The sequence below is a fragment of the Atractosteus spatula genome, chromosome 13, assembly GCF_055471065.1.
Source record: "Atractosteus spatula isolate fAtrSpa1 chromosome 13, fAtrSpa1.hap1, whole genome shotgun sequence".
In the NCBI taxonomy this organism is placed as follows: domain Eukaryota; kingdom Metazoa; phylum Chordata; class Actinopteri; order Semionotiformes; family Lepisosteidae; genus Atractosteus; species Atractosteus spatula.
In genome coordinates, this window is record NC_142718.1 from 37257191 (window position 1) to 37281347 (window position 24157).

Here is a 24157-nt window from a genome sequence, read left to right on the forward strand (position 1 = left end):
GCAGTGGCTTAACTGTTCATTTGAATCCAACGAGTGTGAAATCCAACCCCGGGTGAAATTCCGTCACCTTCAGCTGTTTCAAGTGCAGGTTTGCCGCTTCTGGCATTGTTTCGTCTCCGTCTTTTTAAGGGCGTTGCATTTGTCGGCTTGAGTGGCGTGGCTGCGCACGCTTTTATACGCAATAACGGAGTCGCTTCAGCCGTTTCCATATTGCGGGACGTCCCCGTTCTCTAACTGCCCCACCTCACCCCACTTCGTCCTTCAGGAAGGAAGGAAGTATGAGGGTGATAATCACAGGACACGATATCACACAACAGCTAAGGTGAGAACAATATCGCACAACTGGGAGAACGTGGACACCTCGTGGCCTCTCTCCGGCTCGGAACGCGCCGTACTGCTGCGTGACGTCAGTCCGGACTGAGCTGCGCCGGGACTCCAGCCTGCGACCCGCCGTACAGGGCTCGTCCGGGCCTGGAGCAACTGCCCAATAACTGGGTCAAGCAGGTGTGTGAGGAGGAGAGGAGGGGGGGTGGGCGGGGGACTTGCGCTGAACAGTGGCACACATCCCGATGTGGGGGGCATTTTTGTCTTCGTTTCTTCTCTATCCAGCCGCTTCTCAAGAGATCGGAGGAGCAACGCGTGAGTGGAGCCGTTTTCCTCAGTGACGACGGCGGCGATACCGCTCTGAGAGCGCGGAGTGAGAGAGCTGCTGCAGAAGCGCACAGGATGCAGAGAGAGCTCGTACGGGGGGGCGGGGGTGAGAAAAAGACAAGAGCGCTGGCGGTTAGTGAGGGGAGGGCCGGCCGTAAGAACAGTGCTGTGTGACATAGCAGCGCCGATGAGAGAGAGAGACGCGCGGGGAGGGGGGGAGAGAAAGAGTGTGTGAGCGAGGTCTGTGCGATCAGGCTGTCAGCAGGAGTGCACGGGCATCTAGCCTTGCAGAGAGAGCGACGACGAAAAGGGGGAAGAGAACGAGGAATCTGGAGAGGAATATTCAGGAGGGAGGAGGCGTAAAGGGAACCTAGAAATGCCTCTGTTAAGTGGTGCCTGAGGGGAGATATTACCGCCGCCAACAGGACCGGGTCTGCCGAGTCTGTTTCAGCTGCCGGCACTCCTGCTGCTACCCGTTTTCATCCTCCTCCTCCTCAATGAAGCCCGCTCCGTAAGCAGGACGTCTCCCCGTTACCGGCTGACTGTGCCCGGCGATGCGCCCAGGCGGCGCGAGCTCCCTGACGCTGGTCCGGCCGGACGGGGGGCTGTAGCTGCAGCGCGCGGCACACCGGCGGGCGGAGGTAAGGCGCGTGGACCGCTCTCCCCATTGATCAGCCCGGCTGCTCCCTCAGCATCATCCCCCCCACCCCTCCCCGTCCAGCACACACACACACAGGCACGGCGAGCCGGGTTCCCCGATCCCCGGAGGGCTGTCGTGCGCTGTGCGCGGCTCCTTCTGTCAAGTCCCGCCTGTGTTTCTCTCGTTCTTATCGCTGGTGTGTCGGAGAAAACACTCGCAGTTCGACGCGCGGGGAAGAAGATGGGGTCCCGCTTTCGTTCAGGTGTCACACAACATTGTTAGGACTGTCTGTGAATCGTCTGCTCGTATGTTATTGATGATGTTGCATACAGGGGTTATAATATAATAACACGCTCCTAACTCTAAGGTGAAGGGTATCGTTCAGGATGAGGGGTTTGTTGCTGATAGTCCGTGGAAGAGGTCGGTTGTTATCACGACTAATGCACTCTGTCAATATGGTATTGATACATTCCTTTGCAAAACGGTTATAAAGAGAACGTTTGCAAAACCTTTAATCCGTCATGTTACCGAAAATGGCATTTTCTCTGCTTGCGCACACACCCATCAAGAGCCCCAAACTCTGCTGTCTCCCCTCAAAGGCACGCGCGGCTCAGCTGAATTAACTTTAATGTTTGGGCCCCCTCCTTGCAAACAAAGCTAATTGAGTATACGCTGTACGGGTATACGGTTATGATGGCAACAAACGGGACGGTGGAGTGGCATTGATTTAGAGTCAATGGGCGATGATCCGGCTTGTTCTAAAATAAACACAGATGCCCATCTGTCTTTGCGGGCTGCTCGTATTTATGTTGCACACAAAATAACAAATTAGAGACTTGGTTTTTGAAAAGCCCCTTTGGTCTGACCGTGACGGGCACATCTGGATCCTGTAGTTAAGTGCACTGGCCCGTCCCGCGGTCTGTTTACCCAGAAGTCAGCCCCAGTCCTACAAGGCGTCGTCCCTCAAACCCGAGTTACAGGAGAAGCTGATGAGCAACCCGTCGCGCACGATGCGCTTCGTGGGAAAGAAACGCGCCCCGATCCGGTAAATCTTTGTGTGAAATTCTGACTGAATGAAAACATGGTAGAATGTGATTCTCAAAAGCCGCTCGGCTTCTGCCTTCGTGCTCGGAAGAGGGTTCAGCTGCCGGAGATACTGCAGGTCACGCTCCCGGAGTTAACCGGAGTTAAAAGCGGTTTTTACAGCAGCGTGAGCACTACTCCTCCAGACAGCGCAAATACAGACTTTAAAAAAAAGAACCTGACTGATTGAGGGACAGTCGGTCTCCCCTCCTCAGACAGAGGCAGCAGTGAGCCCTAAGGGCAAGCTGACCACTCTGTAGCACCTCTCTTACTCTGAACCGTATCGCCGCTTTCCCAGAACTCATCGCAGTTCATTGCGGTCCCCACAAAGCTGTGTGTGGTTGATTCCGAGCTAAGAGAAACAACGATGATTGCAAAATCATTTCTCACAGGGATTGTTTTGTGTGTTGAGCGCATTTTGTTTTTCTTTTTGCATTTCCTATTGTAGGGAAGGTGCTTTTTGTGAGGAAGTTAAATTGCCAACTGCGGTATCACAGAGAAATGAAACTTCTTCTTGAACAGCATGCCCAGTTTTTAGCTGAGTGGAAGCAGCTCAGGTCTGCCGGTCGGGGTGCGAGCAGAGTGTTTGGCAGAAACAGCCCCCCGTCCAGTGGACAAGGAGGACACGCAGGGCTCTGGCAGTAGTGTGGGCAGGGGGAAAGAGAGGAAGGGCATCGCAGCTGGGAGATCTGGTTCTGGAGACAAGACACTGTGAGGATGAAACAGGTGCTGTCTTGAGATCAGCACTGTGGACAGTAAGGAGGTCACACAGACATCCTGGAACTGGTGCTTTGGAGGTCTGACCACAGGGTGTGTATCTCCTCTTTACCCATGAGCCTGGCTGGGCGTTCAGACTGGCCATTCCCACTCCACAGATCTGCATAGATCAGGTAACAGTCGCCCCTTCTGTACATTAGGCAGAATCCCAGTTTCCCCAGTCTGTGTTTTTCTCTCTCTCTAGTTTTGGTGCGGTTCTCAACTTTTGTTGAGTTTACCGTAGGACGTTACAAGCAGCGATCTCAAGAGTGGCAGCTATCTCATGAGTTTTTAGAGTCAGCATCCTGTTCAAATGTGTCATGTTAACATAGCTTCTTTTTCCATTGATTGTGAGCGAGGTGTTTTCTGACCATGAAGCAACAGGAGAGTTCCTTTAATGCGCATCCATTCAAATTGTGCACCTGCTGAGCCTAAATCAGATCGACAGATGTATCTCAAGAGTTAGTCCACAAAAAGACCCAAAGTGCTTAATCCAGCAGAAAAGCATAAAGAGAAAATAATTGTTGTTTTGTGTGTGACACACCAGCCCTGAACTAGAGTGGGTCATTATTTATCTGATACAAAATAATAAAATATCAAATAAATGTGGAAGGTCGAAATGCTGGCGAAAACCTGCTTTGTATATTGAGAAATAATCAAATCCCTAATTACTGGTGAAATAATAGGATGATGAATGGATTTAAACAAATGCTGTTAAAATATAAATATTATGGGCTATATGTACACACAACATAACACTATATATTCATTTTCCATTGGGGCGATACCAATCTGTAGAACATAACGCTCTGGCAGGGGAGAATGTTTTATTCTGTCCTTCTGAACCTCAGGGGTCAACCCTGGGTGTCAGCTCTTGTGATGGACATACAGTACATACGTATGTGCCAGAAACCTTCATATAATTCACGAGAATGTATTGAATACTCCCTAATCATCTGAAAAATGCATTGAGAGAAATAAGTAAAACAGCAAAAGAGTCAATCGCTTAAGAATTCACATTGGTTTGAAAAATGGGCATTCAGTATTTTTTCACAAACAGGATGCGGTTCATCTATCTATCTGACTGGCTTCCAGTAGCTAATTGATCTGAGGTTCTCCTTCAGACCTTTTTGAAAAGAAGCCAGGGTATGGCGTCGTAGCTTGATCCACACTCCCACATCCCCTTGTGTAAAGAAGTGCCTCCTGTTCTCAGTTTTAATGCACTTAACTGGAGTTCCCTCTTGTGTCTCATTTGTCATTTTGGATGACGGAGCCCGGCCTCGTCATTGTCTTCTTTGTTCGGGACTCTGAATTGCTGAAGATGTCATCTCACATCCCCTGATTTCCTCTCTTGAGAAACATGAATAGGAGAGTGATATGTAAATTAACCTCGATTCTTACTGAAGGTTTAAAAATAGCACCCAGCGTACTTCAGTCCCACACGACTGATCAGATTAAGATATTTTATCTTACTTGTAACACACTGTCACAGCTCATTTTGAAGTGCTGTGACATGGTGCTCATCGTGAAAGGATGCTCTGTATAGAAACACACGCATTGATTCACTGAAAGATAATATCCCCCCATTCCAGACCCATACCTGCCTATTCGTCTGCTACAGTCTGGAACATAGGATTTCCTACATAACTGCATAGAGTGAAGAACACCTGAACCAGCTCAAAGACTCCCTGCACTGTTCCGTATATGGGTCCCCTCCTGATCTCCACCCAGAGGATCATTTGAAAGAAGGCTAGCACCAGTTTGTGCCTGCATTTCAGTTTCTCTTTACATCAAAGAGCCTTTACCAAAAGACTTGCAAATTGTGTACACTTTTCCTGCCTGCAGCTGATCTGCAGCTAAACGTTTCCAAAGGTGTGGTGGTATTTTCGGAAGTCTTTTGATACAATTCTGCGTAAAAGAATAATTATTCAATTTAAGGCTGTAGACATGCAAGGTAATGTGTGTATTTGGCCAGAGAACTGCTCAGTGGATAGAGAAACAGGTTAGAGGCGAGGTGTGAGCACTCAAGGGAGTTCCACAGGGGTCTGTGTGGGGACCACTGCTCTTCTTGATTCATACCAATAGACTGCTGGCAAATTAGTCGAGCTCACAGATGGTACCTAAATACGAGGATTAGCAAGTATCGAGGGGGAAGCAAAGGAAAAGATTTAGACAGAATTCAAGACTGGGCAAACACCTGGCAGATGGCTTTTAATGTGGACAAGTGCATAGGCTTAACGGAAACATAAACTATAAATGTAAGATGGGAAACGCAGAGCCTGAAAATGATGACACTTCGGTGTTTATGTGGACACATCATTAACATCTTCTACACACAGTGGGAAAGAAATAGGGTCAGGATATACCGTAAATGCTGTATTAAAACTGTACAATGTAGTAGTAATACGTTGTTTAACATATTATATACAATAAATTTAACATAAGTGTTATTAACACTGTTGCAATTTCAGAGCTTAAAGGAACGTCCTTCGTTGACAGGCTAAAGGAACTGAAGCTTTTTAGTCTTGAACAGACAAGACAATGAGGAACCTGATTCCACTATTCAGAATTGACCGAGTGAACCTAATGCACTTCTTCAGAATCTTAGGGCTCAATTCTGAACTAGAGGCCACACCCTGAAACAAAGGGGGCTTTTAAAAGTACAGGAGGCACTTCTTTCCCAGTCCAGTACCTGCCCGTTCTTCTGCTACATTCCCGGCAGACCGGTACAAAGGGCTGTAGGAGTCTGGAGCAATTACTCAGACCCACGGAGACACATGGGGTCTGGAGCATGTTGTCAAAGCTGATACGCTGGCTTCTTCAATATAACCTCCTTTAGCAGAGTTTCATTTGTGTGGCCCCTATTGCGCACAGTCACTTGACTGCACTGCTGGACTTCACTGTGTTTTCCCCAGAGCATGTGTGTGCGTCATGGTAGAGTATTTTATAGAGTGAATTCCTAGCTGTCGTGGCTGGGTATACCAGCGCTGTAACTCATTGCAGCTGCATACAGCCCATAGTTGTGCATGAAATAAAGTCTGGTTAATCAAATTAAACGAGCTCTGGCGCTGGCCATTACACTCTTTTAATCTCCAAGCCCATTTAAAGCAATTTTCTTTCACGTCAGGAACTGAAGATGAAGAAGTGGAAAATGAACTCGGCTTGACACCAGTTGTTGATCATCGTCCGCAGATTTTGCCTAGTCGCTGTGCTGAGATTTTAAACAAAAAGGAGTTGCCATGACATCGGACATCTATAAATACCTTCAGTATTTTCGACCACGTGTCCCCAGGGGAGCTGAAACTGTACTGCTGGTCACAGCTCTGTTTTCTCAGCTGAACTGCGTCACCCTGCCATGGTGGTAAACAAAGCGTGTTAAAACAGAAAGAAGAAAAACATCTCTATTTCTCTCCGAGGTCTTCTCATTAGGTTTTCACTTCGACTCAGCCCCCTGTTGCACCAGTGCAGATGGATGTTTCACAGCTCCACAGTCCCAGGAGGGCTCCCGAGAGCTGTGTCTCTCTGTGTGCCGTGGCTGTAGTGACAACAGTCCAGAGCTCACCAGATAGCAACACTGCACAAGACACCCCTGCCCGTCCACTATTGCTGAGCGATTTAATACTGAGGTTATTTCCCATGTTTGCCATGGGGCTTGAAAGTTAAGGTCCGTTTAGGCAAGTAAAGACTGTTGTGTCTGACTCCTCACTGCTGCCTGTTGTAAACACGTGATGTGGTACTGGGAAACTCCACACTGACTACATCAGTGGACAGCTCTCTTTATTGCTCTTAATAACGTTAACCCAGTTTCCCAAACTGTAGTAAATTGAAGGCATGTTTCGTGTGACTACATGGGCCTTCTAGGTTAAAATGTGTTGAATGGATTTGCAGTGGCCTCACAGGAGCGCTGATGTCCACACTCATTCCGTAAGGAGCATGCTACGTCATTGAGAGAACTGCAGGATATCTCTGTGACTATAGGGCCTGTGAGGTGTGGTGAGCCAGGGTGACAGGGAGTGAGACAGGGAATCAGGACTGAGGAGACAGGGAGTGACACAGGGAATCAGGACTGAGGAGACAGGGAGTGAGACAGGGAATCAGGACTGAGGAGACAAGGAGTGACACAGGGAATCAGGAGTGAGGAGACAGGGAATCAGGATTGAGGAGACAGGGAGTGACACAGGGAATCAGGAGTGAGGAGACAGGGAGTGAGACAGGGAATCAGGAGTAAGGAGACAGGGAGTGACAGATCAGGAGTGAGGAGACAGGGAGTGAGACAGGGAATCAGGAGTGAGGAGATAGGGAGTGACAGATCAGGAGTGAGGAGACAGGGAGTGAGACAGGGAATCAAGAGTGAGGAGACAGGGAGTGACAGATCAGGAGTGAGGAGGCAGGGAGTGATACAGGGAATCAGGAGTGAGGAGACGGGGAATCAGAATTGAGGAGACAGGGAGTGAGACAGGGAATCAAGAGTGAGGAGACAGAGAGTGACACAGGAAATTAGGAGTGAGGAGACAGGGAGTGACAGCAGGGGTGAGGAGACAGGGAGTGAGACAGGGAATCAGGAGTGAGGAGACGGAGTGACACGGAATCAGGAGAGAGGAGACAGGGAGTGGCACAGGGAATCAGGAGTGAGGAGACAAGGAGTGACACGGAATCATGAGTGAGGAGACAGGGAGTGACAGATCAGGAGTGAGAAGACAAGGAGTGACACAGGGAATCAGGAGTGAGGAGACAGGGAGTGAGAGATCAGGAGTGAGGAGACAAGGAGTGACACAGGGAATCAGGAGTGAGGAGACGGAGTGACAGAGATCAGGAGTGAGGAGACAAGGAGTGACACAGGGAATCAAGAGTGAGGAGACAGAGAGTGACAGAGATCAGGAGTGAGGAGACAGGGAGTGATACAGGGAATGAGGAGTGTTAGTGAAGTCAGAGAGGCTTGTGTAGTGAGTTTGTTTGTGGCCTCAGATTGCTGTGTAAAATTTCCATCAGTTTATGGTGAGTTGGTTCACTGTGTGAACATGTATGTCATTTGGAAAAAGAAGTGCCAAATGACTGTGTACAGTATTATATCTTTGTGTACCTTTACCAAGGGTTACATACAGTAGGTTAGAGCGCATCCTTCAGACACAGTGAAACTGAGCATCGGGAGTGGGGAGGAGGGGAGTTTCGGGGGTCTCACACTGCATTGTTCCCATTGAGTCAGTCAGGTAGGAGTGTGTAATGAGTTTGTAATTGAGCGAGGGCTCAGCTGGGTGACTAATGTGGCTGTAGGCTTGAAGCTTTTGTCACATACTGCATAGACCTTCTGAAATTAATCCGAACGGTATCTAGTTTTCCTCTGCTCAAATGACTGTGGCATGTGAGCTCTGTGTGAGTGAGTAGTGAGGTTTGGCCGACCAGCAGGAGGAAGGGGGTTCCTGCTGTCCCTCGAGGGGTTCAGAGCTCTGCGGGCGACAGCCGCGATCCCTCTCCGGCAGGGTGTCAGCCTGGGGCCTGATTCTCCCCCTCTGGGGTGGAAGATGGATTCATACTCGCCATGCAGGGCTGAAGCTCTTCCGCTAACTGAGAAACCACTGCGCACATCCATTCTCCAGCCTGCGAATCATCAGGCAGCCCAGCCTGGAGACAGTTTGACATTGAAAAGCAGTTTAAACGCAGTGTTTCAATTCCCAAACTCGTCATTCTTTAGGACAGATGTCTAATTTCATTCCTACAAAAAATGTCAAGGATTCACCCAAACATATAGCATAAAAATATTAATTAAAATGGTTATTTTGCTTTACCAATAGCTCTTCTACGATCTGATTTCTGTTTTCTTATTCACCAAATAATTACAGAAGGTTAAATATTTTGTTGCACAACAACAGTGCTTGAATTGTAGCTGATTTTGTTGTGCTTCATGTCTTGTGTGGCCTACACACCTCGCATGAGATTCTGCAAATCCTGGCCTGTTTCGGAGTCATTTTTCAGACGCAGGAGTTTTGGCGTTCTGACTTTTCTGTCACCGCGTGCAGAGAAGCGAGAGGCAGTCACAGGCACCGGTGAAGCGATCGCGCGCTTCATCCCTCGCTAGCGCGCTGCTGGGTTCACCCATTTCCCTGAGCCCTGCGAAGGAGAATGGCTCAGATGTGTCAGATGTGATTTTTCCATGACGCTGAGGACTTGAGCTAGCTCCAGCTCCTGCTGCAGGGCCTCGCTTGCGATCGCTGCGGGCGCTGCCCTGCCAGGCTACCGCGGTGGTCTTCCCCGGCCTGTGATGGATAGTGTCTGTGCTCGCGTCTCTCCGCGCGGCCTCGCGCTCCAGTCCAGCAGCACGCGGCCCTCTGTGCAAGAGAGCAGGGGCCCTGCGGATCACCAGCCAAGGAAGGAGGAGATATGGCGTCCCCATAGCGCTCTCGTTTGTTATTGTTCTCAGATTATAATTTTTTTTTTCCTTTTCCTGGGAGCAAACCATCGTTCGTATGATAAGATATACTGCAAGTGTGCTATGTTACAGTCTTCTTGATGAACGGGACCAGTCCCCATTCTGGGTGAAGGAGGGGGGTCACAGCCACAGCAATTCAGTGCCTGATGCTAAGGCACTTCAGAAAGAAAAGCCTGGCGTCAGCATCCAGCAGATTTGGATGGAAAGGGATTACTCAGGGGGAAAGGTGTGTGTGCTTCAGGAAGGAGTTCCCCGATGCTCTCCCTGACGCCAGTGCTCCATCAGGCAGAGACAAGAGGCTTTCCCCCGAGAGGCAGCTGTATGATTGCCTCTCTGATTGAATCTGGGTCGTGGGAACACAGGAGACACCCCTCCCCTGCTGAACCCCGACCATTCGGCAGCGCGCAAGATCTCGGGCATCCTGCCTCACCGGCGTCTCGTTGAACCCAGGCTCGGTCCCCGGCGTCCGTCACACACTTCCTGTCAGCTGACTGCCCGCGGGGCTGCTCGGCCCTGTGTGCCCTGGGCTGGCCCAGAAGGAGCGCCTCATCTTGCCCTGTGGGAGTACCCGGATCCCTGCGGCTCCTGCAGTCGGCACACTCTCTGACGTCCTCTGGGGCTGGAACTCTGCGCGCCATCAGACCTGGGGTAAAGGGCCCCTGTACACGTTCCCAGCCCTGCAGGCTTACTGGTTCAGCTGTTTTTCTCAATCCCATCTGACCCCTGAGCGTCTTAATTACATCCGTTACTGGCTTCATGAGGTGGAATTACCACTGTCTCCAGGTCCTCTACGCGTCGCGGTGACTTCAGGCTTAATTTAGAGTTCCAGACTGTTGAAAACAATGGAAATACAGTAAGTTCTTTTTTTCACTGCAAATGGAGTGGCAAAATGACCGCTGGTCAGTATTCTCTGTCCTGTGGTGTGCAACCCACATGATGCCCAGTAGGTCGCGTTAAGGTCCAGTCTCTTGTCTGTGGGTGTCAAGGGTGACGACACTAAGGGGGACACTGGACACCATGGGTTTGTGGGTTGACTTTGTAACCCCAACAGGAGATCGGTGAGGGCAGCTGGCCTCCCCTGGGCTGTTCAGATGGGTCAGACACACGACAAAGCGATATCACAGGTTGCACAGCTCCTATTTTTAAAGTACAGTGTTACAATACTGGGTGCCGGAATTCTCTGCTGTTGAGCATGAGTCAGGCTGAAAGACGATTTTCATCCTATATATCTGCTGAGTCTCATTCCCAAGGGCTGACTGAACAATGAGCCACAGGCTCAGGTGAGACGAGGGGTCTTTAATAACACAGCTGTGATTAGTGCGATCAGTGGAGCAGGGGAAGGCCTCTAATTGATTAGACCCCCGGGGCAAGCTCGTCATGCCTTCAGAAACACTGTGTGAGCAGTCCCGGCTGTTGCTAATTTCAAATCTGTGAATCAAGTGCATGTAAAAGGCAGGGCGGTACCTTGCAGACCTAAGTAGGCAAAAATCTGAGTTCCTGTCTGGCGAACGACTGCAGCATCAGAGATAAAAAAGTCTGCTATGTAAAAAAAAACGGCACAGATATATCTATTTGTTTTAATGAGCTTCTGCTTCCTTAGTGCAATTTTTCTCTTTGGCCCAGTCCTGGGAGTGATATGAAGCTGTACATAAGTGTGTTGTCTCCTCAATGACACATTTCTGCCTGTGTGCCTGGTGAGGGTCTACCGGGACCAGGTGAGTCAGGTGGAAGTCTGGCATGACTCTGGACTGTGCTGGACACAGTAATCTATCTGATTGCTGTCCTTCCCTCTGCGCTGCCTGATGCGACTGGAGAAGCACTGTGGATCCTTTCTGTGCCTGGCCTGTGCCGCAGATGACTGGAAAGTCAAAGAGCCCTGCAGAGCTTTCTGGACCCTGTGTCTCGTTGCGAGTCTGACCAGTCAGCCAAGAACTTCTTACTGGTATTGCTCTCCAAGTAATGGCAAACGCTTCGGGTCTACAGACAACGCAGCGACAATGCAGGCGTGGAAATGAGAGAAACAAATAAGAGTAACGTTTTCTGCAACCTGATTTTGGAAACTAACCTTGAGACAAACATTGGGTGCAGGTTTAGCGCCGGGGAGCACAGCTTTGAGCGTCGTGTTGTGAGTGAGAAACTTCTTTCGAGAGGCGCATTAGTGCGATGTAATGAAATCAGGAACTACAGTAACAGAACAAGGCTCCTGCTCGTTATTAATCCAATCACAGGCTCCCTGTAGAGTCAGGGACACACAAGGCAGAGCAGCACTTACTGCTGGAAATTGAAGACATTTGTTCAGCACAGGGGTAATGAATTCTGCCATGCTTTCATCCGACATTGAGGAAAACAGACAGACTAATTTGGCATGAAATTGCTGAGAAAAAAGCATTCAAGACACTGATCATCGAGGAGCATTTGTGACGGTGTTGGGCCGAGTGGAGGATGGAGTGTTCGAGAGGAGGCAGGAAGTGAGAGATGGGGTATTAATGGATACAGCAGTAGGAGAAGAGGGAGTTTAATGCTGGAGGGAGGGAGCCGTGAATTAGCTATTTATTGCTCTGTCAAGAAAAGAAGGAATGTGAAAAAAGTGCACTACTTCTAAATATAGAGAGAAGGATGGGGAGGTGGGGTTTGATCTGCGGAGGGCGAGAACAGGATAGAAAACTTTTCGCACCAGGGAGGGGGAGAGAGGCAGAGGGCTGAGAGAGCTCGCCTGTGGCCAGAGGGAACAGCAGCTGAGACACGGGCAGGGAATTACGTGGAGGCAGAGAGAGGGGAGGACCTCAGAATTGGGGGCTCGAGCCCCTGGAGGAGACGGGACCGCAGCTCGGCCGGGGGCAGCTCCGGCGGTCAGGGTCAGAGCAAGGGGGAGCCGACGGAGGTGGAGAACGGCGGCTGTTCCCTCCCCGAGAGAGCCCCCCTCCCCCGCTCTCCCGGCCGCTGGCTTTAAAAGGGAAGCAGCTGTCAATGAAACGAGGCTCTTGACAGCATCATGGTGGAGGCATTTAGGCAGAGAGGCTTTTTTCTGTTGCTGGAGCTAGCAGAGAGAAACAAGACACAGGCAAGAGTTCATCCGTCGTCGGTTTTTTTTTTTCATTTCACAGTCTCTTAATTGGACGCCGGTACGTTCATAGAGACTGTTAAACCCTCTCTTTCCATCTTCAACAAGTTTTCTTAAGCTCTGCGTCCAATTTCATAAGGGAGTGCGTCAAGTCCTGCGGTGACCCCTGCGCGTCCTGCTGTTTGTCACAGGGCTGATGAAAGTGCCGGGCTTTTGCCTTTAAAATGAAAATAAATGCCTTTATTCCTGAAACTCGCCGTCAGACGGTGTCACTTGGTGCTTTAGAAATACCAGATGTATTCAAGATAATCATCAGAGAGCGATTTTCTCTCCATTTCGGCTGCAGGAGGCCTGTGGTGTGGCAAGAAGGCACTTGAATCCTTTTACACCCCTTCAGTGCCCCTGAGTGACTACAGCTGGCAGACCCGGGCTCTCAAGCGACCAGTCGAGTCCGGGCACTGCTCATGCCAGCCTGGAGAACCTCGGGAGCCCACTTTGGGCTGGGATTCCCCCAGTGCCAGGTGTTTCTGGGCTTGGGTCGAGCTTGAGTCAGTTAAGGTGTTGCTCGCTCACTGGACCACCTGAACCCCCATGACTCCCCATTGCTCACCCCTCCTGCGGACTCACTCTCAGGGGTGTGCCCACCCGAGATGCACCTGAGCAGTTTCCCTTAAGCTCTTTCAGTTAATTGATATGTTTCAATTCAGGGGAGACAATGTTTTTAAACAGCTCAAATCAGTGCAGGGGTGTGTCTGTCATCACACATGGTGCACATTACACAAACCAGCACAAATACACATATTTTCCCAACAAGCTATCCCACTTTTTCTCATTTCAGACTCGGGGGATAAGAACATGATTGGTTTTACATTTTCTGCAGGCGTTACTCAACCCTTCTTATTATACTTTATACTGGCCTTTTAGAAGTGCACTCCAACTTTGCTATAGAGGATATGTGTGCGTGTGATGAAACAGTTCCTGACAAAGTCTCCAGAAATCATGGCCTTGTTTAGCCAGAGCATAGTAGGGCTATCAATCTGTCTAAATGGCATCCTGATCAATAGCTGTCTCTCTCTGGCAGCCTGCACTCTATTAGAACTTCCATAAATAAGCTACAGGGGGTGGAAAGACCAGTGACAGTCTGAGCACAGGCTCCAGTCCCAGCAAAGCAGATCGTCTCCGAGACTGGGGCAGCCCTGTTCTGAGCAGGACAGCAGAACAGGGAGCTCCTGTGCATGTCTGGACCTTAGGAGGTACATCTGAGCCCTGTGCAGTCTGCTGAGATCTTGAAAGACAATTATGTCTGAGAGGACTATTTTGATTTATCACACATTATCCCGTCATTGTAACATTCATTTATCTTTGCCAAGGATGCTATGTGCTGTCACACATTCAGTCGGGTATCATCAAGGCAAATTTGCAGATATACGCAGTTTGGTTATGTATTAGTAGGGTATATTCTGACAGCTGTCCCAAAGAGAGGCAGAAACCTTCTACAAAACAAATTGGCTGAGCATATGCAGCACCTGGTCAGTTGTCATTCTTTGTAATCAGAAAAAAAAGGCTTCTCTTTGTGAATCTGGAAACCTGGTCTGAGCAGCTGAATTATGACTGAACTGTCATTACAAATGGAACATGATGTCTTCGGCTTGTTTCAGTGCCCCTGTTCTTCACTGCAGCATCATATCAGCCGCTGATATCAGCTGGCGTCTTTCAAGCAATTACAAGGAGCTGAACAGTTTAATTAGAAATTCCTGCCTCTGAATCCCCAGAGAGTCTCCTTCAGGAGAACACCCCAGAGGGGCGAGCAGCTGTTTGTCGGGGCCCTGGGAACACGCTCTAACGGAGCAGTGGGAGTGCAGGGCACAGGCAGGCTCTGTCCCGGGACTCTGCACAGATACTGGAAGATCCGGGCGTTCCCGGTTCAAGAAAGCATTCTCACTTTTTGATTTGGGGTTGCTGTTGCTGAAGTGACTTCTTATTATTACTGTTTTTATACAGTTATTTTAAAAGCTTTAGCCTCGTTTGCGACCATGTGTGGCCTGACAGACGTGGCCCATACTGTGTTCATGACTCATGACTCTGAGTGAACAGTGTTTTTGATTCTGAGAGTACAGTGTTCACGGCTCTGAGCTCACAGTGCCCGTGACTCTGCATGACCAGTTTTCATGGCTCTAAGTTAACAGTGCTTGTGACTCTGAGAGTACAGTGTGACTGTGAGAGTACAGTGTTCATAACTCTGAGAGCAGAGTGTTCATGACTCTGAGAGCACAGTGTTTGTGACTGTAAGAGAACAGTGTTCATGACTCTGAGAGCACAGTGTTTGTGACTGTAAGAGAACAGTGTTCATGACTCTGAGAGCACAGTGTTTGTGACTGTGAGAGCACAGTGTTCATGACTCTGAGAGCACAGTGTTTGTGACTGTGAGAGTACAGTGTTCGTGACTCTGAGAGCACAGTGTTTGTGACTGTAAGAGAACAGTGTTCATGACTCTGAGAGCACAGTGTTTGTGACTGTGAGAGTACAGTGTTCATGACTCTGAGAGCACAGTGTTTGTGACTGTGAGAGTACAGTGTTCGTGACTCTGAGAGCACAGTGTTTGTGACTGTAAGAGAACAGTGTTCATGACTCTGAGAGCACAGTGTTTGTGACTGTGAGAGTACAGTGTTCATGACTCTGAGAGCACAGTGTTTGTGACTGTGAGAGAACAGTGTTCGTGACCCTGAGAGCACAGTGTTTGTGACTGTAAGAGAACAGTGTTCATGACTCTGAGAGCACAGTGTTTGTGACTGTAAGAGAACAGTGTTCATGACTCTGAGAGCACAGTGTTTGTGACTGTGAGAGCACAGTGTTCATGACTCTGAGAGCACAGTGTTTGTGACTGTAAGAGAACAGTGTTCATGACTCTGAGAGCACAGTGTTTGTGACTGTGAGAGTACAGTGTTCATGACTCTGAGAGCACAGTGTTTGTGACTCTGAGAGCACTGTATTTGTAACTCTGAGAGTATAGTGTTTGTCACTGTGAGAGCACTGTGCTCGTGACTCCGAGAGCACAGTGCTCATGACTCCGAGAGCACAGTGCTCTGAGTATACAGTATCTATTAGCCTGGTTGATGATATTCCATCATTTGCATCGGCAAGAAAAGGAAATGTATCCATTTCTTTTTACAAATTTTGTTTTTCCATAGCAAGATGCTGTATGTGTCAAGGGTGGCGGGTATGGGCAATGTGAAAATAAAACATGCTGCAAATTTGCATTCCAAGTACCATTAGCAGGTTAGCAGCTGAATTGAAATTAGGCTAATTCTTTTGTACAGCTCCTTTCTTTAAGCAATTCCTCTGGATTCAGGATTATACACGCCAGTCCAGCGCCTTTGTGAGTCTCAGCCCAAAGAATGTGCTCACACGCTTTCCTATGCAGGGAAATGACTCCCTTCGTGTTGAGGTATGTGTATTAAGGTACAGGCTGTAGGAGGAATTGCACACAACTCATGCTGTGGACCGCAGAACTGGTGCGTCCTGTCATTCTCATGATTCCTTTATAATTCAGCTCCTTTCCAGGCTGATGACTGTGTTGTTTCAAGTATCTACTAAATATATTGCAAAGAAAAGAAATACTTCAGTCTTGACTTCTGTCACAAAGATACAAAGTACCTGTGGGCGTTATCCATTTCTTTAACTAATGAGGAACTAAACTGATTCTGTTTTCTAATCATCTATTTATTCCTCTGAATAAAATGTTTTCACAAGATTCTTTTTATGGAAAGCAGGGTTGTTTGTTTTTCTTCAGAAAGAAAATGTGATCAGAGAGATACCTGGATGTCCTTTAGAATCAAAAAGAAGTCTTTGGAAAGAAATACAGTAAATGAGTTAGGAACCTGTTACGAAGGGCACCATCCTTGGCAAAGGGGTGACAGTTCTGTAAGACAGCAAGATGGTTTGTGCTTCTTTGGCCTTGGTGAAGCAGAGGGGAGGGAAAGGACGTATTGTTTGAGCTCATTGCAAACAAGTGTGATTCATTGCCCCGAATCCCAGTTTCATGCAGACGCACGGGCTCAGAGTGCAGACCAGACCCCCCCTCAGTGCCCCCCCTCCAAAGCTCCGCCCCTTCGGACAGCAGACTGCGGTGATGTCAGGTTGCTAGGCAACCGCTTGAGCAAACAGAATCCCTCGCTACAGAGCGGGGACACCCTGGCCTGACCTACTGCTCGTGTCTCCCGAGCTGACAGCACCTCTCACCCCCGCTCACCTCTGTCAGCAGCCGCCTCCGAGATACTGCGCAGTGCAGGGCTCCGCACAGAAGCACTCGCCATGATGCCCCGTGCTTCCTCTGGCATTGTGAAGTCCCATCTTGCATGCTCTTATTATTTCTGTCTTTTGCCCTGTCATGGTATTCCCTTTCCTCTCGGTTAGCTTGGTTAGATGATTAACTATCAGGGAAGAAGGAAAGCAGATCGAAGCCAGGGGATAAGACGGCTGTGTAGTCTTCTCTTGACCTCGCATTTTAGATGAGTGAACAATACAGGGTCTCTCCGGAGCCTGTCCCTGTAGGGTGGCATGTACACTGATGCGAAAGGCACGCTGGACTCCGGGGGAGAAGGGCCTTGACTGTTGCAAGCCGAGACGTCGTGGGCACTTCGCCACTCCGCGCCGTCAAGACCAGCCTCCTCTCTGTGTCTCCCGGGACAAAGCCGTTCAGCCCCGTGCAACACGTTTGGCCTTTCGTAGCGCAGCTGTTTTTCAGGATTTCAGAAATCGACATGTTTACCAGAGTGGTTGGAACTCTGTAAAAGTACCCCTAAACGCAGTGGTGTAAATGACAGAGGGCTAGAGGAGCACGCTGAGAGAGGGGAACAGGGACCGGTGAAAGGAATGCTGATTTTGATATAGGTCGGTCTGGGTCCGATATAGGATGGTCTGGTTCTGGTGATCGGAGGATCCGTAAGAACGTAGCCCCATTCTGAGGGCATGGGGCAGCAGTGGGCAGTGCTGAGCCTGGAGGGCAGGCGCAGGTGTGGGTTTTCTGGAGCTCTTCGCTGCACCAGCACCTGGAGCTCAGAGATGAGTGGTTACAGTGGCCCCATTAAGCCAGTAAGGAGCTGATGGAGCTCGTTAAGAGCTGAGCTGATGACAGGGGGCAGCGTGTATTGTTTCTCTCTTCACTGCGGGGGGAGTGTGATACGTCCGAGTGGCTCCGGTGCACAGGGAGGTGCAGGTACCCCTGGGGTGATTCTGATTGAGCCACTGCAGCCGGACCCCCGGGGAGACTCCGATGGAGACCGGCCGGCTCTGCTGGATGGAGATGAGAGGCTGCAGGAGAAGGCAGTTTGGCGGGGAATCGTCAAGGCGTGTGGGATCAGGGTGTGATCTGGCGGCCTGAGATTAGAGAGCGGGGCAGAGGTGGAGCGCTGGGTTAGGGAGGGTGGGAGCGAGCCCAAATGAGAGAGCGCAGGGGGACGTGGTGGCCCAGTGGTTTCAAGAGGGAGCCCCGCGCAGGAGCACGGCGGCCATGTGGTTTTTGTCAGAGCCTCTCCAAGAAGGGGCGTGCCAGGAGGCGGTGTTCGGCCGCCAGGAGAGTGGTTTATCCTACACTCGCGTCTGCGACGGCACGGGCCGAGCTGCTGAACCGACACCACCGGGACGGGCTGAACACGTCGTTTGGCCGCCCACAAAAAATAAAAAACCCCGCACACGCACACACTGCTTTGATTACATCGTGACACAACAGCCTCCTCCTGCCAAGCACCTTGAAATAAACTAAAAAGGGGAGCGCGAATTGTTTATCATCACATCCTCTCTGTTAGTGACACCCTTGGTAAATTTCAGCCCTTTCCAAGAAAGTGCCAAAACGATACAGACGTATAGCATGTCGTCTCTGCTGCGGCCATCTGCTGCCTCCCACTGCCTGCCTCCCCTCCAGGATTGCCAGGATATCCCAGCAGAGTGGGGGTGCTTGGGAGGGAATTGCACGCCGTCCTCCTTGGCTGGCCACCTGAGTGTTTTGGGTTTTCCTTCGTTTCTGCTCTTTTAGTTCTGTTTTGTTCTTGACAGTGTGACTCTAAAGGTCCCCTTTCAGTAAGTGCAGTCTCGGGCAAGCCGAGATCAAACAGTCTGTTTTTTTTCATGACTGGACTGACTGAGCCGGTAGAGGTCATGGTTCTGGGTCAAGCCCACGAGTCTGACTCTCTAGGGCGGCTTTCTTCTTTCAAGTCACAGAGCGTGAGGGGTGGAAGGTTTCTGAGCTGCTTCGTCAAGCCACACTTGGACAGAAATCCATTTAAACGAGCCTGTGACTTTGACCCTGAGAATTCCCAGAATGCCGAATCCGTGGGGCCAAGCTAGAGGTCTGTCTGGCTATTCCAAGCATGGCCATTTTTAAAGGACTGAGCAAGGCTTTTGCATGAAAGTATGACTTAAAGCTGTTACCTGCAAAAGCAAACAGAAATTCTTTAGTGTCGTAAACCAAAGTTTCTGAGCACAGTTTGATTTTCTTGTTAAAATAAGCAATTTTTAAGTATCTGAGTTTTTAAAAATCTTTTGGTAGAAACATTGTGCGATTTTCTGTTGGTTTTCAACTTCTGACAGCCTGCGACAGCCTGACTCGAATCACAATTCAACAATTCAGAAAACCGAATTGAAATCAGTTCTGATCTCCAGGGATTGGGCGTGTGACGGAAGATCGTTGCTTCCTCCTTGTCTTTCTCCCTGCCTTACCAGAACTCGCAAGGCTTCGACCTGCTCAGTGTTTAACAACATGACACACGAGGTGACAATCGAGAGACTGGTCGTCTTAAGGGTTCCTTCTTGGGAAGTCCCGGCAGGTGAGGTTTTGTTCTCAGTTAAGCTTCTTTTCTCTTGATTCCCACACAATGGATGACCCTCCAGAGAAAGGAAAGATGCACTCACTATTCTAAGTGTCTTGAATTTTCCCCATTAAGAAATAACAGCATCACTTTGCTGTTTGGCCAAACGGCCGTCTCACACAACACAGAGGTGTATGCTAGTCATGGGACTCCTACGGCTAACCTCTATGTGTGTACATTGATATCGGTTTTGGCTGCTAAACATTGCTCCCCAGGAAGTAATAGAGCCAAGAGGGGCTCCCCTGGGAGAGTAGAGTGGGATCAGATCAGCCAGCGCACTGACCCCAATCTCCAAGGTCATCTGGCCCTACACTGCCTGTTAGAAAGTAAGTAGCTAAATTGATCCAAGGATCTCATCCAACTGTTTCTTCAAAGAAGTCAGGGCATGGACTTCAACCACATGGTTGGGTAACTTACTCCATACTCCCACCACCCTCTGTGTAAAGAAGTGGCCCCTGATACTGGTTTTCAGTGCACTTCCACAACGTTTCCACTTGTGCCCTCTGGTTTGTGTTTTACTGATCGTTCTGAAGAAAACCTCTGGGTTGACTTTGTCGGTCTCTTTAAGGATTTTGAATATTGGAATATGTAGCCGGTGTCCTCGTAATCTCCTCTGTACAAAAGTGAAGAGATTCCCGCTCCTCTCCGGACTGGAGCTCCTCGAGGCCGCAGTGCAACGTGTCAGTAGATCGCCTGGCGCTTCAGTCCTGTGTGCACTCACTGTGAAAAGGCACCGTGTCAGGAACTGACAGGTGAAACACCTGAATTGTGACTTTGAGAGTCAGGCACGCATATTTTTGATCTTTGTTTTTTTTAAAGAAATTTCAAAGACACTTTCTGCACCGATGAATTATTAACTGACATGCTCGCGCTCACTATTGTGAAACGCGCAGGCGGTGCCAGAATAAGAAATAACAGCCAGAGTGTTAAATGTTGCATCTTCTTTCTCAGAGAAACAAAGAAACCTGCACTTTCTCTTAGGGTTGTGAAACAGACATGGCCAAACTTGTTTTTAACTCCAACCCAGCACTTGAGGGGACACAGTAGTGAACACACCATCACATTATAATTTGTGTCTGTCCTCGAAGTGGACCAATGGATTTTCAGTGAGTTGTGATTACTAGATAAGTGAGTTTTGATTGCTAGATACACAAATACACACAAAATGAGTTCTTCCTGTTGTAGCAGCACACTGACCCTTAATGTGTCTGGTACCAAGAGACAAGGACAGAGCCCCTGAATGCATCTGGATAACATAGCGCAAGAAAGAGACAGGATGGGATATCCACAGACTGTGGCCTGGAGGGCAGGCCTGGGTCAGCAGGGACTAGAAAACAGGGCATTCCAGGTGAGAACAGAGTACTGCAGGGGCTTGAGACTCTTGAGTTAATACAGGCTGGTAAACAAACCCATTACTGAGCAGCTACCTCACTGGTCACATCTCAACAGCGGTCTCAGCTAGGAGACAGGGCGCTGTGACCTCCAGTGTTCCTGGGTGACGGCATCAGTGCATGGTGGTAACAACAAGGCCTTTCAGAGCACAACTGGTCGTTGATCAAAGGGAACGAGGTGTTATGTCCAGATCAAGCTGCTGGCAAACTTCAACACTTTGCCTGGGGTTTACAAAAGCCGTTAGCTTTAGCCAAGAGAGGATGCTGGTTTAGTATGTATTTGTGTTTTATTATGTCTTGCCGGTTGTAAACACTTTATTTTCACATGAAAGGGAGAGACGAACTGAAATTTAAAAACTGATTGCACCTCGGTCTTAACATCATGGACGAGCTTACCAATAAATACCAACCTTCCGTACCGATTTATAATCCAAAAGAATATATGTACTTCTCTGAGTGATGCCTTTATCCAGAGTAACTTGCATTTTCAGCCATTTACACAGCTGTGGGTTTTTCCTGGAGCTCTTTGGGTGAAGTAGCTTGCTCAAGGGTACGCCAGCTTGCCTCACCTCGGACCTGAGCACAGATTGGGGTTCCTACCCTTATAGAACAGGACTGTCCATATCCTGTCCCGACAACCGAAGCGCTCTCTCGATGTGACGGTTTCAGCGAAGGGCCTGCGCACCTGACGGCGCCTTTGTCTGTGTGTTTCTGTGACAGGGCCGGGCCCCACTACCCTGAGGACAGCCGTGTCTGGAGATACTGCAGCGCCCTCTACCTGACACCACTTTGATGAGAGGAGACTGAGGTTCCCAGCAGGCCCTGCTTCCAGCCCGTCATCCACCAGTTCCCCTCCTCCTCCTCCTCCCAGACCCTTCCCTGCTCCCCAAGCCCCTCCGGTCCGTGGGCGCCGCGGAGACAGGATGCTGAGGGCCCTGCCCGGCACAGCCAGGCTCACTCCTCCGCGGGGATAACCGCCCTCCTCTCCGCAGCCGCCGAGATGGGCGACCGGAGCTGGGTGTGCCTGAGCCCAGCCGAGTTCGCCCAGCTCCAGCAGTACACCGAGTGTAAGTAGAGCTCTGCTGGCCCTGCGACCAGGGCAATGCTTGCCGAACCCTAGCTGTGAAATTCTTCTACGTATAGAGCAGGGGACAGTGTGCAGAATGAACCCTTAACTATTGGTCTCTTCCAAAAGACCTCTTTTCACTTTACAAATCCGGGTTCACTTTACTTTGTATCAATTAGTAGTCCTTATAAAAGCCTAAATGCAATAGACATCTGCATTCTTTGTCCCAGTCTGAAGATCTCTAGTAGATTGAAACGTTGACGTTCTTGTGAAAGCATGCTAAAAAAAATTTTTTTGGAGCCTTAAATAACTGCAGCTAATAAAAACAGTCCTGCTTTCTGATGAGTACTGGGATGATGCAGGAATGCTGATTTATCACAGCACTAGCTGTCCTGAGAACGAAACAGCTGTTCCTTACAGGATTTTCAAACCTCGTGGGCTGTTGGCAATGTTTTTTCACCACTCAGTGCCATATACTCTCAGCCACGTATTGCCAAACAACTGGCAAAGCTGCTAGCAACATACTGTTCTTTCATTCCAGTAGTTCAGCCAGTTAAAAGCATAGTAGATGTGTGATTTGAATGAATATGGCCAAGAGGACTGTTTAAACCACTCTTTAAGAGGAATGAGCCAGGGAGCTGCTGCAAGGGTGAAGATGGGGTGGAGGGAGGGATGTGAGAATGAAACAATCAGGTGAGTCAGCAAGAAACGTGATTTTGATAGGCAGGGAGGAGGAAGAAGGAGAGATGAGGGTTTGACCTCCTCCTGAACTTTTGTTTAAAACTCAGTAAACCACTTAAAAGGCCTGAATTGTAAATTACTTATGCAGAACATTTCCACACATGAGTAGGTGAGGACCTTCAGTCAATAAATTGTTGCATCTGAAATCTGAAATAGGATTTCATAGTTGGAATAAAATCTTTTTTTAATTCACTATGATTTTATACTTTTCACCTTGCTAGGTGAGTGTGTGGGACACGCTGGTGATTCCCTGAAGCCTATGGCACATTTCACTTCTGAGAAGCCGTGGCTAATTATTAAAAACAGAATTAGGCAGATCTTTCTGATTACTTGCTAATGGACTCTTCAGGCTGACAGTCAAATAAATGTCCCGGAAAACTGCCTGGAGATCTCTGCTGCCTATCTGAACTGTGGGGCTGGAAGCAGGAACGGGAAGGGGCAGGGCTACACTTAGGCCACACCCAGGGACCTCTGCCCTCCCAGGACAAATAGCCTTACCGCAGCCTCCCATGATCCTCTCTGTGTTCTGCTCAGTCACGTCGCTGTCCTATCTTTCAGCAAGACTCTGGATATTATTGTCTGTTATCCTCACACGTACACTAGCAGGGCACTGGCTGACAGACACTGTTGGCCCTAAGATGACTCATGAATCAGGTCTTCATCATTCAAGTGTAATTTAGGTTATAACTATCTTGGAACATCAAGTCATTTTCTCTCCTGGAGTTGGTCTGGCTCCTAAATCCAGTGAGTCAGATGCCCCTGTGACTCCTGGCCTGTAGCTGCACTGCCTTCTTGTCCTAAATCTCAGCAGGTTCCTGTAAGGCACCATGACTCACTGCCTCAGGTTGATGGTGTGCTGAGATTACTGTGAGAGACCGTCTGCTATTATTCGTCAGGCTCCATAAATCTCTTACTTTTTGAAACTTAAGAGATTTTCTTCATGTTTTCATTATAACCAAAAGTGGGACCCCATCAATATTATTTGGCTCATGGCTCTTAGCTGCCCAAGGTTCAGTGATTTTTATTTTAGGATTTTTTACAATACATAATGAATGCATGGAAGGTATCTCCTTGGTGGGGCCATAAATATCAAGCACTGCTTTCTGACCCCTTTTTCACAGGTGGGAGTGCTTAACAGAGTAAGTTTCAATTCTTTTTTCAGCTTCAACGCCATCCGGCCTCCCTGGCCAAAAGATCTGAGAACTGGTCTGGGTTTGACCCTGCCCTCTGAGCTAGACATCCAGCTTGTCTCTCTGTTCTGTTCCCCAGGAGACACTGGGTCTTATCCTTGGCTCTGACTTTCAGGTTGTCTGAATCCCCCTCCCCTCTGCTCTCATTCAGTGCAGAGTTATGCAACGGGGCTCAACGCACTGAGCAAGGTACAGGCGTGACATCACGCCCCCCTGACATCTAGACAGTGTGAAGCTGTCCGTGTAAAAACTCCCTGCAGGGGCTGAGCAGAGCTGCGCTCGTCACATCGG

At 49.1% G+C, this 24157-nt stretch overlaps 1 protein-coding gene across 2 annotated transcripts in view; it reads left to right on the forward strand.

Moving 5' to 3' along the window:
- The first annotated feature begins 897 nt into the window (after positions 1–897).
- dgkg (diacylglycerol kinase, gamma) overlaps positions 898–24157 on the forward strand; it is an 81106-nt gene continuing 57846 nt past the window's right edge. For both annotated transcript variants that reach the window (XM_088930664.1, XM_088930666.1), the window contains exons 1-2: positions 898–1292; positions 21590–21936. In XM_088930664.1, the coding sequence (XP_088786790.1) occupies positions 21870–21936 (67 nt within the window). In that variant the 5' untranslated portion in view covers positions 898–1292; positions 21590–21869. The remainder of the gene's footprint in view (positions 1293–21589; positions 21937–24157) is intronic.